Genomic DNA, 18,384 nt, shown 5'->3' on the forward strand with positions numbered 1-18,384 from the left:
CAAACCATTCCACCTTTCTAGCACAGGCTGTCCCAGTGAGACAGCTAGACACCCTATCTGCCACCTAGCTCCTTCTCTGGTCTACCATAAACAACAGAATTAAAATTCTATCACATCCCTTTTCAGAAACGTACATCTGCCACTCCCTTTCTCAGAAGTTTTGTTACCACATCTCACTGCAAATAAAAAACAGTTAATTTGAGGGATAAATGCTCTCTTGTGCTCTCTCTCTCAACATTATTATTTAGGAAATTAATTACTGTTATCCATTAAAATGTTCTTGAACCTAAAATGTATTACTAAAGAGGGACATAGTCTTCAGAAAGACCGAAGCAAGGAAATAAGACACAAATTAACATGTCACTTAGTCATCTTTCACCAAAAAACAAAAAAAAAAATCTGTCATCATACGCAATGAGATATTTTTAACCAGCCTTCTTATTCAACCTTATAAATATTTCTCTGTCGGAAGTTAATAGCTTCTTTGTGTGTATAGATTATATTTCTGGATTTCTCATTCTAGTCACCAAAACGTAGAATTTGTTTGTGAGAACTAATAGTCAAATAGGAAATGTTTGTATTAAAAATGGTTACCTGGTCCTAATAGTAAACTGCAAGTAAACTACTTAGAATAGGTAGAATCTGATTTATCTGAAAAGTTAAGAAAATATTTATTTTCTTGTTGACATGACGATGAGACGCACTCCTCTTTTCAACCTTTAATATAGTGATCAAAATGGATGCCTACTCATTTTCTGTGTTTAAGAAGTTAGTAGCTTCAGGTTGCGATTCTAATGACCCTTATAATTTACTTTGTTCTCCCAAAAATTGGAAGATTGCCAATAATTTTGGCAATTTTTATAGCTTTTATTTTATAAAGTAACTTGAAGCTATTGTTTTATTTTCCAAATTCAATAAAACTAACAATTCATGAAATTTTTCTGACTAGACTTGTTCTCCAAAGGAAAAATAAAAAACTCTAAGTGTAAACTTAGTGAACTATTCTTTGAATATTAAAAATAAATAAATATGTTTTGAACTACTTGAAGTTGTTACCGGAATGTTTTGCTTTAAGCCTCTTTAATCATTTTTAAATAAACTATTAGCTATCTTGAATGAGCAAGTCCTATAACTGAGCCTTTGCACAGAGCTCTACCCTGAATACCCTAGAAATGGTAGAGTCATGGTAGAGAAATATGCTGTGAGCCTATAGCCTACTAATAATCTCTTAACTTAAGAAAAAAAAAATTGTTGAATAACATTTTCATAAATGTAGACAAATATTCCTGGGCAGAATTCTTCTTAATACACAGACTTTTAACTTTAAAGGGGCTATTTTATTAAAACTTTTAAACCAGGGTGCAAGACTGAAATTTACAGTATAGCTAATAACATACTCCAAAAACATGTTTTGAAAGTGAACACCCATATAGTCATTCACAGAAAAATAAATAGCTGCTGTTTGGGAAAATCCTCTTTAAACATTAGAAAGTACATTTCTTATTTCATCTAGTTAAAGCATGATTTGACTTCAAATGGATTACTTTGGAAGCAGAGTATTTGAATTCAATTGCAATTCAGTAGGTTAAAGAGTGGAGCTAAAGGAATGAATTTGACCTCCATAAAAGATGGTGCTTCACACTACAGCAAGTTTTGGAGAAAAAGACCAAACAGTGATTTTTAAATCCCCTGTCTAAACTCAATAAACAACATTTAACTATAGAGCATCTCTATCATGACCCTGCTCCAATAAGACGAGAAGCCAAAGTTAAATTAAAAAGCCCCATGAATTGGAAACAGAAATGTCAATATAGCAACCAAGGAATCATTTGCCTGTTCATATTACACAGACCTGGGGTTATGCTTAGGGCTGTTCTGGTAGCACCTGAGATATTGTCTAAGGACCAGAGGGCTTCTAAGAATAGTTGAAAACCTTAAAATGTATCCCATGGCTTGAGCTTACCTTAAACTAGCCTGGTAGCTCCCTCTAATAAAGGGCTGTTTGCTCTCAAGTAAGGCATCTTCTGTTTCATCCTTTCCTATTCAACACAACATGAGGGATTCCTTAGTGTATACAATAAGTAGAATCATGTCAAAATAAAGGTATTTACTATGTTTGCCTAGCATATCATTACTATGTTTGATGTTAAAACATTCTATTAATTTTATTGTGATAAATAAAACAGCATTTGTCCAGTTCATTCTAACAAAAAAATTTCAAAACACTCAGCAAGTTTGTACTTTTTGAGCTGTATGATAGAGTATGTGTTATCACCACACAAATAGATATCCTATAGCATGAATTACAAAAAAATTAGGGGAAGCCCATGAGAAGTGGAGAAAAAAATGATAGAGTCACCAATTTAAAAAAAATAATCCTTTCAAAATAAATCACATGTGTTAAATGTATACCATTATGCAGTTACACCTAGTCAATTATAGACTATACGGTTATACACAGTGGAGGGGAAAAATCAAGAAGTGATATGGTAGTGAAAATTTGGAGTGGTTAATTAATACAGATTAGAATAAACCACCAAACCTAAAAATTCAGATAAATTCAGAAAAATTCAGAAAGATTCAGATAGAGAAAGAAAAATTCAGATAGAAAATTCAGATAGAAAAAGAGAATGAAGTCTCAAATATCTACACTCCCCCCCCCAAAAATATAATATATACATATACACACATTAGTGAAAATAAGCATAAAACATTTTAGTCATTGATTAATTCATTCAAGCAATAAGAATATAGTGTCCTGCACACAGAGGTCCTCTCCTATAGTGTCCTGCACACAGAGGTCCTCTCCTATGGTATCCTGCACACAAAGGTCCTTTCTCTAAAGTGTGAGGGAAAAGAGGGGGATGGAGTTGAAAGTTCTTCCACAGAAGATGTGGGTTTTAGCTCTATGACTTGATTAAGTAATTGAACATCCTTAGCTTTTGTTCTTTCCTTTATCATCTATCTATATAATGCCTCAAAAGGGCTTTTAGGAGAACAAATAAGACAGTATATACTAAAATGCATGTAAACACATAAAACATTATATACATTAACTATTCAATATAATGTATAAGCGTAATGAAAAAGACACTTGCCCTTTATGTCCTCTTCATTAAGGGCTTTATCTCCTTGACTTTGCAAAGTCACTAGAGTGAAGTACACTCCTTTCCTTTCCAACAATTCTTCATGAGTGCCTCTTTCCACTGCTGTACCATGTTCAAAACCAATAATGACATCTGCAGCTCTGACCGTAGATAGGCGATGAGCGACTGAAATGATTGTATGTCCGTGCTGAATCTGTAAGAATGTATAATGCACCATTAAAAGAGACTAGAAGACCGAGCTGAACTCAACCTTTGGATCATCTCAGAATCTACAAGTAAGTCAGAGCTTCGATCCCTGGGAAAACCGTTAAATAGGCTGTGCAGACATTAGAAAAGGCCAGTACACTTTCTCAGCCATAAACACCATCACATGTTGGTCCAGTTGCTGGTATTACTTAACAGCTAAAAACTAAAAGGAAAAATTTTAAAATCACATATTATGTTAGACTTAAAAAGATTTAAAATTTCACACGTGTAACTTTCGGAAGTTAAAAAAAACAACACTAAAATGTGTAACTGTTTTCTGCTCAACTGTGAGGAACACCATAGTCAGCCAATATTTTCTAAGACTGGATACATGAGCCATGTAGTATCCCTCTATCTCTCTTTCCCTTTCTCTCTCTCTGTCTCTCTCTGTCTCTCTCTCTCTCTTTCTCTCTGTCTCTTTCAACAAGCAGCCTTCCTACAGCAGTGCAGGCATTTCCACATGAACCTGTAAAATTAACTTAAACTGTCCACAAACCTTGCTCAGTGCTTCTTGTACCATGGCTTCACTCTCATTGTCCAGCGCTGAAGTGGCCATGTCCAAAAGCAAGATCTTGGGGTTTCGGACAAGGGCTCTAGCAATGGCTACTCTTTGTTTCTGGCCGCCACTCATCTGGCCTCCTCCTTCTCCAACAAGAGTGTCAAATTGCTAGGAAGAGGAGGGGAGTAATAGATGATGGTAAAGGGGATCAAATATGTGGTGATGGAAGGAGAATTGACTCTGGGTGGTGAACACACAATGTGATTTATAGGTGACGTATTACAGAATTGTACACCTGAAACCTATGTAACTTTACTAACCATTGACACCCCAATAAACTTTACTTAAAAAAAAATTGCTAGGAAGAAAGTGACATCAGTAAGGAAGAGGAAGAATTTGATGAGTCCAGAAGGAGATTCCTCAGGAGGTCCTTTCCTTTCTACCTTCCTCCTCAAGCATGAATTTTCATTGGTCCAACTTTTGCTGGAAAAAAAAATACCCTTTCCTGAAATAGGTTATTGTCTCATCAATATTTGTATGTGAGATACATAAATTGGTTTATTCTTTCATTCCCACTTTCACTGGGCTGTGCAAATATTTATTTCTCTTTAGCTCAACTTCAAATAAAATGTTTCCACCAAAGTAAAAATTGATCAAGTCCCAAAAATCCATTTTAGAGGATTAAAGCACATATCAAATTCTTGTCTCTTTTCTCTATCTATACAACACAGAAAAACACAATGCTAAAGCTGTCTTTATATTGTGAATGAAAGACCAAACCAGCTTTAAAATCGTTACTATCAACAGCAAATAGTTACTGAGCATCTTGCATTACATTGGAATCTCACAAGAAAGTATGGTATCAGACTCTTATCTTGCTTATTATTAGCCAACATCTGCCATGTATAAAGCATGATATTTTACACATACCATCTCATTTAGTACTCACAGATGCCCCATGAGGTAGGTATTGTTCTTCTCAATTGATAGATAAGGAAATTCTGGGGTACAAGGGGGTAAAGTGGCTTGCCCAGTTCATAAAGCTTGCAAGTGGAGAAGCTGGGCTTTGTATGGAGGCAGTCTGGTGCTAAAGCTTTATACTCCTTAACCACCAGGTTATATCATACTCATGGCTGCAATCCTACTCATACAAGTAATTTAGAAGGCTGAATAGGAAGTGTTCTAGAGCACAGACTGTGGAGCCAGACAGCCTGGGTGTGAACCTTGTCTCTCCTGCCTTCAGCACGTTATTTGACCTCACAGAACCTCAGTTCTCCATCTGTAGATGGGGAGAATAATAGCAGCTACCTGAAAGGATGATTGTGAGGGTTAAAGGAGTTAATAGGTGTAAAGTGTTTAGAACATTGCCTGGTTTGTAGTAAGCCCTATACATGTGTTAACTAGTAATAATAACTCTTTGTTAACTTAGCTGAGTTACTGGCTAAAAAATCCATATAAGTATAATAATACAGAATTGGTTTTTGTTATTGTTTAAAATGAAGATACATGAGGAATTTTTGAATATGTTGGGTACAGTATTGAGGACACAATATTAGCTGCCCAAGCACAAAAAAATTAAAGAAAAATGACAATGGTAGATATCAAAAGAACATTATGCAAGTTACTGCCACATGAGAAATTCACTATCTGGTTAGACAAATGCTTAATAGATGGAATAATTAAATTGTTTTTATGTCAAAGGGAGCTTTTAAAAGCAAGTTTCTCCGTTTGGTAGACGATTAATATGTTAACAACTACACGTTTTCAGACAAAAGGAAAAACTCATGGTACATTTTAAGGTATTAAGCTAAAACATATTAAGAATTGAATGATTTAGGATTCAAAGGAAAAAAATGCATATTATCATATAACTTTCTTTCCTTCTACAACTTCTGGGTTTCCCCCTGGAACGAGTGGCTAGGGGTACCTGTGGCAGGTCCATGATGAAGTTGTAGGCGTTGGCTTCTTTAGCAGCCTGGACTATATCTTCCATCGTTGCATCTTCTCTGCCATAGCGAATATTGTCTGCAATGGTGGTGGAGAACAGAACGGGCTCTTGCTCCACTATCCCAATCTGAGCTCTAAGCCACTGAATGTTAAGAGAGCGAATGTCATGGCCATCCAAAGTCACCTAGAAAACATGAGCACATCACATTTCTCGGAATCCTTTAGCATTCTGAATCATAATACTATGTTGTCCTTAACACGGAAAGAAAAAATGAAGACCTATAAGATTGTAACAGAAATAGTTCCTCTTATAATATGGTTGTTCATATTAGGATGACAATATATAATTGAAATCAAGTATACCTGTAGGACAATTCATTGTAGAAACACCAATGATGCAAAGGTCACTTGGTTTAATATGATTGGCCCAGGAATGGAAAAGTTTTAATTCCTTAATAAAGAGTAGAGTTAGTTATTCACAGTACTTTAAATATTTTTATTATGTTTTGACTTGTGACCTAAATGGACTTCAAAAAATATAATGAAAATAAGCAATGATCCCTATCTTGTGTATATGTTTGATAGTAAATCTTACTTTGTGGTCAGATCCACCACACAGCATTTTGCTGTTCAAAAGCTATTGAAACTGTTAGTGGGATGAGAAAATAAAAATTACTATTAGCAAAACTGTAAAAATCTTACAGCAAGAAACCATGATTTGAAAGTATTCAGAGTATAGTTATGCTGGTATACAGGAAAAAAATACCCAGTCAGAAAATGAACTGCCTATGACAAAGGAAAATTCTGGAATGTTTGCCACGTTAGTGTAACAGTGCATGCATTACAGAGAACTCATTGCACTGAAGCCATTGAATATGTAGTCAAATGATTCTATATCAAGGCATCAAGGAGATGTTGGCAAGAATGATTCTGAGTGACAAGGGCATAACTTTGGCACCCAGGAGAACTGGGTTCAAATCTGAGGCAAGTCTCAATCTCCCTGACTCTTTTTGCCTCATTTGTCAAATGGGCATATGTACCTTTGGCAATCATTGTGGAAATAAGTAATCATTTTTATAAAGCACTTGAATTATAATATGTGCTAAATAAATAGCAATTAGTATATTTATTTTTTAGGTTCTGTCTACATTTATAAAAAATAAACAAAAGAAAAAAAAGACTAAGTAGCTTGTCAAATTGTATAATTTTTTTTTAACCTAACTTCTTGAAGTAGTAATCAAAAACTATTCTCTGTTCATTCTGGTTGTGTACACTTTTCTATTCTTAGCTTCTGGAGAAACTCAGGAAAACAATAATGATGTTGTTACTATCAATACAAAGAAAGAAATGAAAACCTTAGTTCACTGAAGAGTCAGCAATATCATTTTGAATGTGTCTGCACATTCAGTTCCATTACTGAGCGAATGGACTGGTTATTTAGCAAATACAGTCACCACGTAGACAATTGGTACAGTCAATTCAGTCAAAATCATTAAGTCAGCTATGAGTGTGTCACAATGGCCTGAGAGGATGCTAGGCCTTTGTGTTTGACCAATGTGTCACCATTTGCACCCTCCCATCCCCTATATTGAAAAGAGTCTGGAAGACACACACCAGGCCTTCACTGGGATCATAGAATCGCTGAATGAGCTGCAGGGCTGTACTTTTCCCAGCTCCACTGGATCCTACCATAGCTGTCATTTCCCCTGATTTAATGACCATGTTGAGGTTATTTAAAATCTGCAGAGAAAAGAGAAGAACAATGTTCAGATTGTCAGCAATTAGGCCACATGTTAGGATGCTCTGTGAAGATACTGTGCTGTGTTTACTTGTGCTCCATAAGCAATCAACATCCGTGACATCCATCCATAAGAACCCAATTCGTAAATAGTACCTAGGATGAGGTTTTAGCATTTAGCATATTACTTATTATTTAACTTGTAGCTGTGGCCAAAAAATAAAATGATGTGTGGTAACACTTGAAGTTGAACTAAATCAGCCAGGCCAACTTTTAAAAATATGTTCCAGAATCTAATTTAAAACATTTCTGACATACTGGCATACCTCAAGAAGACTGTCCCGATTAGTTAAGGGAAGAAAACCATAAAGTTAGAAATATAATTCTAATTTACTGATCATGGATTAATAATAAACCAATCTGCAAAGTCTAAGCTGTCATTGTATTGTATGTGGACATGTTATTTGAATACCTTTACCTAACAAATATAGGTGGTGTGTTTGCTAGGTACAAAGTTCTGTTCAAGGTAGAGACTGAATGCTAGAAAGTCTAGAAAGGGAAGAACAGAAAGCTAATTCAAAACCATCTGTTGGGTATTTTCACCAGTTCAGTGGTGATTTTTGTACTTATTATGTAAAAGTGATTTTGGGTCCTCTGTGTGACAAAATCTCACATGTCTTTAATTTCACACTAGACAGTCAGGCTTGCAAATACATTTTCACTTACTGGATTGTATTGGACTGTAATCTTCCCCCAAGGCAGGCAGGTATCCAAAGTGCTTTCTTTTAAATCATTATCCCAGCATAATGTAGCACCCAGTAAGGCTAATTACATACGAGTGGTATGAATGAAGAATATTTACATGTCTAAGTAAGATAATTTTATTAAAATAAACTATTGGTATTGATAATAGAAGATAAAACAAAAATGAAATAAATATCCTTCCATTCAACCAGTACTTGTTAAACAGCTATTATGAGCTGGTTCTGAACAGATATCATAAAGGAAGTTTTTAGTCACCCATTCAAAAATCTTTACAGAGTGAGCACTACCTTATTATTTATATTTCACAAAGTACTTTTACTAAGTATGACATTTAGTGTGTGTACATACATATGTAATACATAATATTAATTAAAAATATACTTCATAAATGCAATCAGAATATACATGTACTTATGTTTTATATAAACATACAATGAATGTATGTATGCACTCATGTGTGTGTGTATATATATTTATGTACATGTGGTATCAGAATTCAGTTGCATAGGATGTAGTTCTGTGGGAAAACAGAAATATTATTAAAAATGGGCGGCTAGAGATACTCTGTTAAAACTGAGGATTAAGTCTCATTCAAAGCCAGTTCATTCAAGGTGAGTAGATTCTAATTTTCCTATAGAGTAAATTGTCTTTAAAGATACTTACTCAAGAGGTAAAGGAAAACTAAATTTTCTTCACCAAATACCCTGGACAATCACTTAGTACAAGACCTATGAGCATATCACAAGATTACGTTTCCTCCAAGGACTGGTCTAGTGGCCCAGGTGAACTTACAGATAGGAAGTAAAAAACTGCAAAGACAGCCTCTTTCCTTTACCACTTCGTACCCTCCCCCCTTTGAGTGTCCCGCCTCTAAGGAGGTGGTACTTCTTAATTGCTCTGGTTGCCCTGCAGTTTATCTAACTTAACGATTACAATGACAGGACCTGCCACTCATTTCTATAGAATATCATACAGTTGACCTAACCAGATTGTGCTGCTGGACTGAGTTCCTACCAGTGGGATTTGCACATTATTGTTATCACAAAAGAATGTTGTCTGTTGCCTGAGAAATGATATGACACCCAAGGACACTTCCAGAGAAACATGCTTCTGTTCCGTATTCCTGGAAACTGAGTCATGCTTCAGTAAAACAAGTAATGTGTGGCTCTGGAAATGAATCACCAAAGAAGAAAATGCTATTGTTCCTAGGGAAAAGATTGGCACATACCTTCACCTCTGGTCTGGAAGGGTAGTGGAAGGTTACATTATGGAATTCAATTTCACCCTTAATTCTATCCAGCTTGTAACCGTCTTCTGACATGCAGTCAATGACGGGTTTCTGGAGTAGAATACATGAGGGATACAGCAACAATACGTATTAGATGCATTTACTATCCATCTCAGTTAATGAGTTTATGCATTAACTCATAAAATAGAATAACAACCAGGTAAAACATCGCAGAGATATACTAAAGAGAAGTTGCTTCCACATTAAATAATTAATAATAGTAATAATACTACCTTTTATTCAGCTATTAATATGAGATACTATATTACTATATATTAGTAATATTACTGTTATGTTACATACGTAATATATTAATATATAAGCAAACATACATAAATAACTAATATATAATTAATTTTAATTTATATAAAATATGTCAATTAAAATGTAATTGATATGTAATACCACATTAATTTAATTTTTAAAAATTCTTTCTTTGCAGTCACAGTGGACATTCAGTATTATTTTATATTAATTTCAGGTGTACAGTACAGTGGTTAGACATTTATACAATTTATGCAGTGATCCCCCAATTAGTCTAGTATCCCCCTGGCACTATATATTGTTGTTGCAACATTATTGACTATATTCCCTATGCTATATTTTACATCCCAATGACTATTTTGTAACTACTAATTTGTATTTCTTAATCCTCTTAATCCATAAACCTTTTTCACCCAACTTCCCAACCTCCTTCCCCTCTGGCCACCATCAGTTTGTTCTCTGTTTCTGTTATATTTGTTCTTGTCTTCTTGTTGTTCTTTAGATTCCACATATAAGTGAGGTCATATGGTATTTGTCTTTCTCCGTCTGACTTATTTCACTTAGCATAACACCCTCTAAGTCATAAATGTTGTCATAAATGGTAAGATTTCATTCTTTCGTTATGGCTGAGTAATATTCCATTGTATATGTGTACCACCTATTCTTTATCCAATTACCCATTGATGGGCACTTAAATTACTTCCATATCTTGGCTACTATAAATAGTTCTGCAGTGCACACAGCGGGGCATATATCTTTTTGAATTAGTGTTTTGGATTTATTTGGATAAATACCCAGAAGTAGGACTGCTGGGTCATAAGATAACTCTATTTTTAATTTTTTGAGAAACCTCCGTACTGTTATCCATAGTGACTGCACCAATTTGTAATCCCACCAACAGTACAGAGGGTCTCCTTGTCTCCTCACCAACACTTGTTTGTTGATTTATTAATGATAGCCATTCTGACAGGTGTGAGGTGATAGCTCATTGTGGTTTTAATTTGCATTTCTCTGATGATTAGTGACATTGAGCATCTTTTCATATGCCTATTGGCCATCTGTATGGTCCTCTTGGAGAAAATGTCTATTCAGATTATTTATTGATATATTATTATGACATTATATAATAATATATATACTGCTGATTTATAATTAACATATTATATATAATATAGTAATATTATTATATTACTGAGATATCATGGCAGATAATATACAGGTATTTTAACATGCGTTCTTCATTTATGCAATTGTCACTATAACCTAACAAGACAGGTGATATGCTCATTTGCTCACTTGAGGAAGTAGGGGAGTTTCAGAGAGGTTAAGTATCTTGCCTAAGGCCACACAAATAGTCAACCTAGCCAGGGTGCAACAGTCTTCTACATCTGCATATCTATTATAGATGATGAGGAATGTCCTCAAGTGGTGTCTTCAGATACTACCAACTTTCAATTGATATGCTGAATTTCACCTCTGTTGTTGTTAGCAGTGAGCCTAATCTAGAATTCAATCATTTCAATTAACCAGACAAGAGTGAGGACCATCTCCTGCTCCAGCACACTCCAGGGTCAGCTTTTTCCCTCTTCCACATTCATGAGAGAAATTCATCATCATATCTCTATTTGGGGGTATACTATAATCTACTTTCTTCTTGGATCTCTAGTAAAGATAATAAACTAATTTTTAAATACCTTAATTTTTTGTAATCACTTCAGTGGGCTTTTAGATTCATCATCTTACTTGAGCATATAACAACCCCAAGAATGAGGCAGCATTTGGATAGCTCAACATGTCTGTGTGATTTTCAACAATCTCTTTATACTGCAATATATGAAACTCCAAACATAAAACAGAAACAGTGATGAGAAATTTTCTCAGGCAGTTTATATGCCTCATAAATAGTTATGATTTAGGGGACCCACGAAGCACCTCTGGATTTCCAGGGCTTCTGACTGCTTTGCCCAGGGCATTTTTTTTACAGAGGAAAAACAACATATTGCCATCTTCCCCCTCCTGTTGTTAGATATTGATTGTTTTAGCTTGACCTCCAATGTGCTCCAATAGACTAACCAGGAAAATCCTACCCAGACAACTGGGCAGTTTTTCAAGGTTTTTAAAGACTTTTTGTCACATTTAAGAGATAATCCAATCTTATGAACTTGGCCTTAAATTGCTGCATGATCTGGCCCCTTTCCATCCCTCTAGCCTCTATCCCTTGCTGACGATTGTAGGTTTGTTGATATAGCTAAAACTGAACTTGTTTTAGCTCCTTGCATTCACCACCCTTTTCCAACTTGGTGGTCTTCCTTCCATGAATACCCTCCCTGCTCTTATCTCCCATTCACTCCTCCCCCTCAGCCTGCCATTGCGTGGCTAACTCTCCTTAGGTTCTCAGCTCAAATACTACTTCCTCAGAGATGATGTCACAGTCACTCAATTTAAAGACACCTTCCCCCACCCCAATCACTATCACATTGACCTATTTTACTTTCTTTAGTGTGTTTAACACTGTCTAATATTACCTTATCTTTGAATGTGCTTACTTAGTTATTGCCTGTTTCCCAGTATGATATGAAAGCAGGAGCCTTATTGGTTCTATTTCACTCTTGCACTCCCAGTTCAGAATGGGGTCTGGCTTATGACAGCACTTATTATGTATTGCTGAATTAAGTAAGAGCATTGTGATAGTGCCTCAGAGTTTTTAACACGGAAGGGTAAATTCCACAGGAGTTCATTCTTCTCCCCACCCACAACCTAAACGGCCTTTACTTTTAGCGTTTACCTGGTCAATTGTCTCAAAAATGCTGGAGGCTGCTGCCCGCCCAGTTGCAAAGGCTTCCAAACAAGAAGATGCATTGCCAAGATTTAAAGCTCCTACTATGACACTGAGGAAAATCTGAAATGAGAAGAGATAAACAGAGTTTTCATGTGTTTTTGTTAATTTGTAAATAGCGCTATCTTTTGGGTTATTCATATGAACTCAGAGATTTCAACCAACACAAAAAGGGTTAGAATAGTGATATAATAATTTGATTCATTATATAAACAACCTGATAATTTTTGTTTTGTTAAAGGGTCCCTGAAACAATAAAGACACCATGATTAGCTTGATCGTCCTTGAGTAGTACAGTAGTAGTACAGTAGTACTGTTGCTACTACTCTATTACTGCTACTAGGATATGAGTCAGTAGGATAACTACTGCTACTACTACTACTAGTACTCTACTACTACTAGAATAATAACAATAATAATAAGGTATGTTTGTAAGTGCTTTACCTGTATTACTTCCTTTAATCCTTACAACAGGAGGGGAGACAGAGGTATATGGAGGTTACCTAACTTACCTTATATCACAACACATATTAAGTGGTAGAGCTGTATCTGGACCCAGGTTATTGACTAACATTCTGTCTAGCTTCCAGGCTCGTTTGCTGGTGGCTGCATCATGTGGACTGGCCAGGTTCCTGTGCAGAGCTCTTCCTGTCCTTGACTCACCAACCCAGCCATCTCATTAAGTTAGGTGGAGGCTACCTGATCATAACTAGATGTTCCTACAAAATAGCACTCTGTTTTTATCAGTGTTGTTCATAAAAAAAGAAGCAGTGAGGCAATTCCTTACATTGGCCTCTAGGAGCACAACAAGATTCCTTCGCTCCACCCTTTCAACCAAAGAAAGATTGACTGCTTGTCACATGACTCACATGGAGGAGGTGACCACCATTTACTGGAGACTGCAGTTATTCGCTGAGCTACAGCTTGACTCCTGCACAAATGTGGTCTTTTTCAGGTAATCAAATGATCCTAGTCTGTGGTGGTTTCCATGATCTGGATTCTTTCTGGAGTCCCTCTCCTCTTTCTTTCTTCCTTATGGCTGGACCATGGGATTTCTCAGAGCCTCCCACTGTCTCCCTCCCGCTCCAGTAAGTCCTCCATTCCACACATTTGAGAAAAAATTATACTAATCAGACAGTGCCAAAACAAGTTGTTAGAAGGGCTTCACTGATTGGAGCCAGGGGATAGATTTTATAGAGGTGGAACAAAGCAAGGTAATTCTTTGATAGGCTGTACCTTAAGGCCAGCCCCCTCTTGGCTGCTCCCTGAATTCCCCACTCTGCCTGAGGACGAATATTCTTCATCTGTCCTTCTTGTTCCTTTTCCTTAATTATGGCAGGTAGTTCCTCCACGGGCAGATTACTTAATCTTTCAAGCCCCAATTTCTTTATCTGTAACACAGGGATACTGATAGTATATAGCTCATGGGATTGTTATGAGGATTAAGTGAGATAATGCATGTAAAGGTGATTAATCCAGTTCAGACACATAAATAATAGTAATGATGATGAAAGAAATGAAATTCTACACTTAGGAAGTGATAAGGTGAATAGACAAAACAGTAATTGTGTAATTTAGGTTAAGACCACCTTCATCCAAGGTCTTCCTACCTGAGCAAAGGAATTCTTCCACATGCCCTAGATTAGAAGTTGGCAAACATTTTCCATAAAGGGCCAGATAGTAAATATTTTAGGCTTTTCAGGCCATATGGGCTCTGAAGCAATTACTGAACTCTGCTATGTAGTACAAAAGCAGCCATAGATAATATCAAATGGTTGTGGCTGCATTCCAATAAAACTTTATTTATAAAACAGGCAGCAGGCTGGCTTTAGCTTGCAGGTCATAGTTTGCTGACCTTTCGTCTAGATTCTAGATTGACTCACTAGAGTCCTAACTGAGGTTTGGGGTCAAATTCTTGCTCAGCCAGGCTTTACAAGCATTACCTTAAACAAATGTCTCTCTCAGGGTTCTTAGGGGAAGAGTGAGTGAGACAGGACAGAGGCACGTACCTACTACCTCACAATAGTTAGCACACATTCCAACAGATCATCCCTTCTCATCTCAAATATCACTCTTTAGCCCGGTGGACACTAGTATGAGAAAAGAAGGACGAGAAGAACCACTGGGAAACAATCTACCTGTGTGTGTGCTGTGCTGGACACGGGGGGGATCTGTGGCTCCTCGGAAGACAAATGCAGGGGCAGGAAAACAATGGTTAATGGGTCAGGCCCCAGAGTCACAGAGACCTGAGTTTAAATCCCACTCTATGCCACTTGGAACATATTTTTCAACCTTATGGCTCCATTTCATTTTTAAGTGGTAGTATAGTTACATCAATTACAAAATGAAGTTGTGAGTATTACATATGGTAATTTTAAATACCTCACTTAATGCTTCACACTTTATACACAATAAATAACGTTACTCTCTAGTACTGCAATTATTTTTTATTATTGAGTCCTGAAACTTAAGAGGGGAGAGAAAAAGCAGCCTTCTGCACCATTCATTTCTCTTTCATCATTTTTTCTAATAGATCACAGAGTATGGTTTTTTTTGTCTATGTTCAAGTGATACTAATTACAGTCATTTATGTGAACTAGCTACCATTTATGGCAATTATCATGCGATTTTGTGTGTCACAAAATGTGTTAGATTAACCTAATTGTTAGTGTAGTGGATTAAAACACTCAACTCAGCTCACGCATACTCAGCCTTCATAGCTTTGCTGCTCAGAAGTATGGCCAAAAAGGGCATGTATGACAGAGAGAGAGGGGGAGAGAGAGAGAAAAAAAAAAAACAATCAATGATTGTACTCTTAAAGGTTGTCTCTCGCCTTCCCAAAGGAAAAATGTCAAGAGGGGGCTGAAGGAAGAAGTTAGGAGTTATTGATGACTAAAATATTAGAGACATGTAGTATGTTGTGTCTGCATATAGTAAGTATTCAAAATTGAAAGAATGTAAATAAGTTGAAAGAATGAATTATTTACAGAAGGTCTAGAGTAGCCCACATTCCAAGTGGCAGGAATCTTAAAGGTGAGAACTGTTAAATTAGTTAAACAAGGAGGCCATTAGACTGAGATGGCTTTTAATACCTTAGTTGCCTACATAAGCAAACCAAACCCTGAAAGACTCTGGGTTAAGAAATCAAAACCTAAGGACAACCAATCAGAAGCAGCTAATTAGGCTTTCCCAAAAAAGGCAACAGCTTAAGGTACAGCCTATCAAAGAATTACCTTGCTTTGTTCCACCTCTATAAAATCTATCCTCGGCTCCAATCAGTGAAGCCCTTCTAACAACTTGTTTTGGCACTGCCTGATTGGTATGATTTTTTTCTCAAGTAAACTAAATTTTTTAATATGCCTCAGTTTATCTTTTAATAGAAACATAAAATTGGATTCTTGCTAGAGAGAGCTACCAAGAGGTTTTTTTTAATTCAGTGTTTCTGGTTGAAACTGTGTATTATTTAATTTTCAATTTACCAATTCATTTTTCCCTGTGAACTATTATTTGTGTGCACCTCTGTCCTCTCCTTGCAGGCATGGAATGAAAGAAAGGATGTCTTTTCTTAATGCATGTCCTTCTGTAAAATGAGCAGATATAAACAGCTCAAGTCAACTACTGGCATCTCCAGTTTGGTAAATATTGAAAGTTCTTACGAGACATTAGATCAATAAAGACAAAGGACTATAAAGTCAGATTTTATAGTCAGATTTCAGACCTGCAATACTTACACTGGCTTTTTAAGTGTGCAAAACTATATTAAAATTAAGAAAGTGGGTAAGTTATGATAATAGTAACACTTTCCATCTACACCATCCCTTTAAGGTTTATAAAACACTTTAACATGTATTATCATAGTTAATCTTTTAAACAACGTTCAAGTGATGCCAACTGTTGATCTTACAAAGAAAAACTGAATTTTAAATACTCGCTTTTAGTGTATTATGCTCTTCATGAAATAAAGTCAGTGGCTGTAATGATTATATGCTGACCTCTGACAATCATTTCTATTTGCAAATAAAATTCCCATTCCACTTTCGCTAGAAATGTATTTATATTAAAGCAGTAAATCTCAAATTGCAGGCTTTCAGCTAGCAAATTTCTGGTACATAAGATTTTGGGGTTTTTTTTTATTATTTAATTGGTGTTTGTCCTACCTAGAATCTGGAACCAAAATATTTTATTTAAGAATGATATATAAAACCACTTCCCATGCTTTTAAAATTAATATATGTAATTAAATAATTAATCAGCGAAATGAAACATATATTTCATGTTTTACCTCCCTGACCCCATGGAGCTTACTGTGTAAGGGTGGGAACAAATGTTAATAAACACAAACATTCAATTTCATTCAAGGGCTCTGACGAAAACTTTCAGCAAACCATACCAAAGAATAAAAGATTAGATGAGCATGGAAGGCCTGGCTGTGGGAATGCCATTCAGCCGAGAATCAAACAAGGACAAGAGTCCACCTTTAACAGGAGGGGCCCTAAGCTAAGGAGGAAAGGCCTTGGAAGAGTGAGCAGGAGAAAGAGCTTTGCCTGACCCCAACCACACCTGGTTACCCTGCTGTTCCTGTCAAGGTTCCCTGTCCTCTATAGCACATTTCCATTTGTCATTATGCATTTATGTGATTATTTAGCTATTGCCTATCTTCATCACTAAACTATAAATTCCAACAGGGCAAAGATCACATTTGTTTTGCTCACTATTGAATCCCCTGCACTTTGTATGGGTCTGGTATACAATAGATGTTCAGTAACTAATTCTCAAAAAAAATAACTGAAAGGATACTGAAAATGAAAGTAGCCATGTCATTAGCTATGGCACAGCTATAGCACAAGCGAGCGATAAAATGTGGTTATATTACCCGTTCAGTCGGGGACATTACTGGACTGGTATTTTAGCAACTCATTATGTTTCACAAATACATCCATTAGCACATATCTGGTACTCTTATTAAGCTCAACTACATGAGCTGTTAATTTTTAGCTCAGAGATCACTGGCTTTCAATATTCATGGCATATTATCTTTTGGACTCAGTCAGAACACCATTGTTTTACAGCTATAAAATCTTCATTTAATTGAAAATCATTAAATCTCTGTTCTTGTCCATTCAAACGCGCTGCCTCCTTTTATAATAAAATGTGTATTGCTTGTTTCTGCATCTGGACTCCATCGAATCATTGATGCTTTCCTGCCTCAGACACTGAAGGAATAAACAAAATGCTTTAACTGAGAGGTTTCCTCAGATACCAGCAGGAAATAGTACGTGGAAGTCATCAAACTCAAAGTACCTGGACAAGGGTTCCTGCTGTATATTCTCCATCATCCAGGACGAGTTTGGAGCCATACCAGAAAGCCAATGCGTAACACAAGAAGATGAGACACCACATGAATCCTGTAAAGAATCCCATCACTATCCCTTTCCTAATTCCCCAGTGCTGGGCAAACACAAGATTTTTCTCATACCTGTGAAGAGAAAACATTGGAGTCTATTTGAGCAGCAGCAGTAACAGCTCAAGTTAGAATGTTTAAAACAGACTACAATGCAGTGGCTTTCCTCAGTGATTATAAAATCACCCAAATACAGAGCAGCTTTAGGGGAGGAGGGGAAAAACAGTAACTTCTGTGTAGTTATTTAAAGTTTGTTTCAACCTGGCAATGAAATATGTTGAAGGGATGATGCT

The 18,384-nt window shown here is 36.2% G+C and overlaps 1 protein-coding gene across 1 annotated transcript in view; it reads right to left on the reverse strand.

The window, feature by feature from the left end:
• ABCB11 (ATP binding cassette subfamily B member 11) overlaps positions 1 to 18,384 on the reverse strand; it is a 56,430-nt gene that overhangs the window by 32,460 nt on the left and 5,586 nt on the right. Inside the window, exons 3-10 of the mRNA XM_081051571.1 lie at positions 17,992 to 18,166; positions 12,640 to 12,753; positions 9,531 to 9,641; positions 7,414 to 7,539; positions 5,780 to 5,983; positions 3,850 to 4,020; positions 3,099 to 3,300; positions 1,964 to 2,039 (exon numbers count right to left, since the gene is read on the reverse strand). Of these exons, the coding sequence (XP_080907697.1) occupies positions 1,964 to 2,039; positions 3,099 to 3,300; positions 3,850 to 4,020; positions 5,780 to 5,983; positions 7,414 to 7,539; positions 9,531 to 9,641; positions 12,640 to 12,753; positions 17,992 to 18,166 (1,179 nt within the window). The remainder of the gene's footprint in view (positions 1 to 1,963; positions 2,040 to 3,098; positions 3,301 to 3,849; positions 4,021 to 5,779; positions 5,984 to 7,413; positions 7,540 to 9,530; positions 9,642 to 12,639; positions 12,754 to 17,991; positions 18,167 to 18,384) is intronic.

The sequence above is a fragment of the Rhinolophus hipposideros genome (assembly GCF_964194185.1).
Source record: "Rhinolophus hipposideros genome assembly, chromosome: 6".
NCBI lineage: Eukaryota > Metazoa > Chordata > Mammalia > Chiroptera > Rhinolophidae > Rhinolophus > Rhinolophus hipposideros.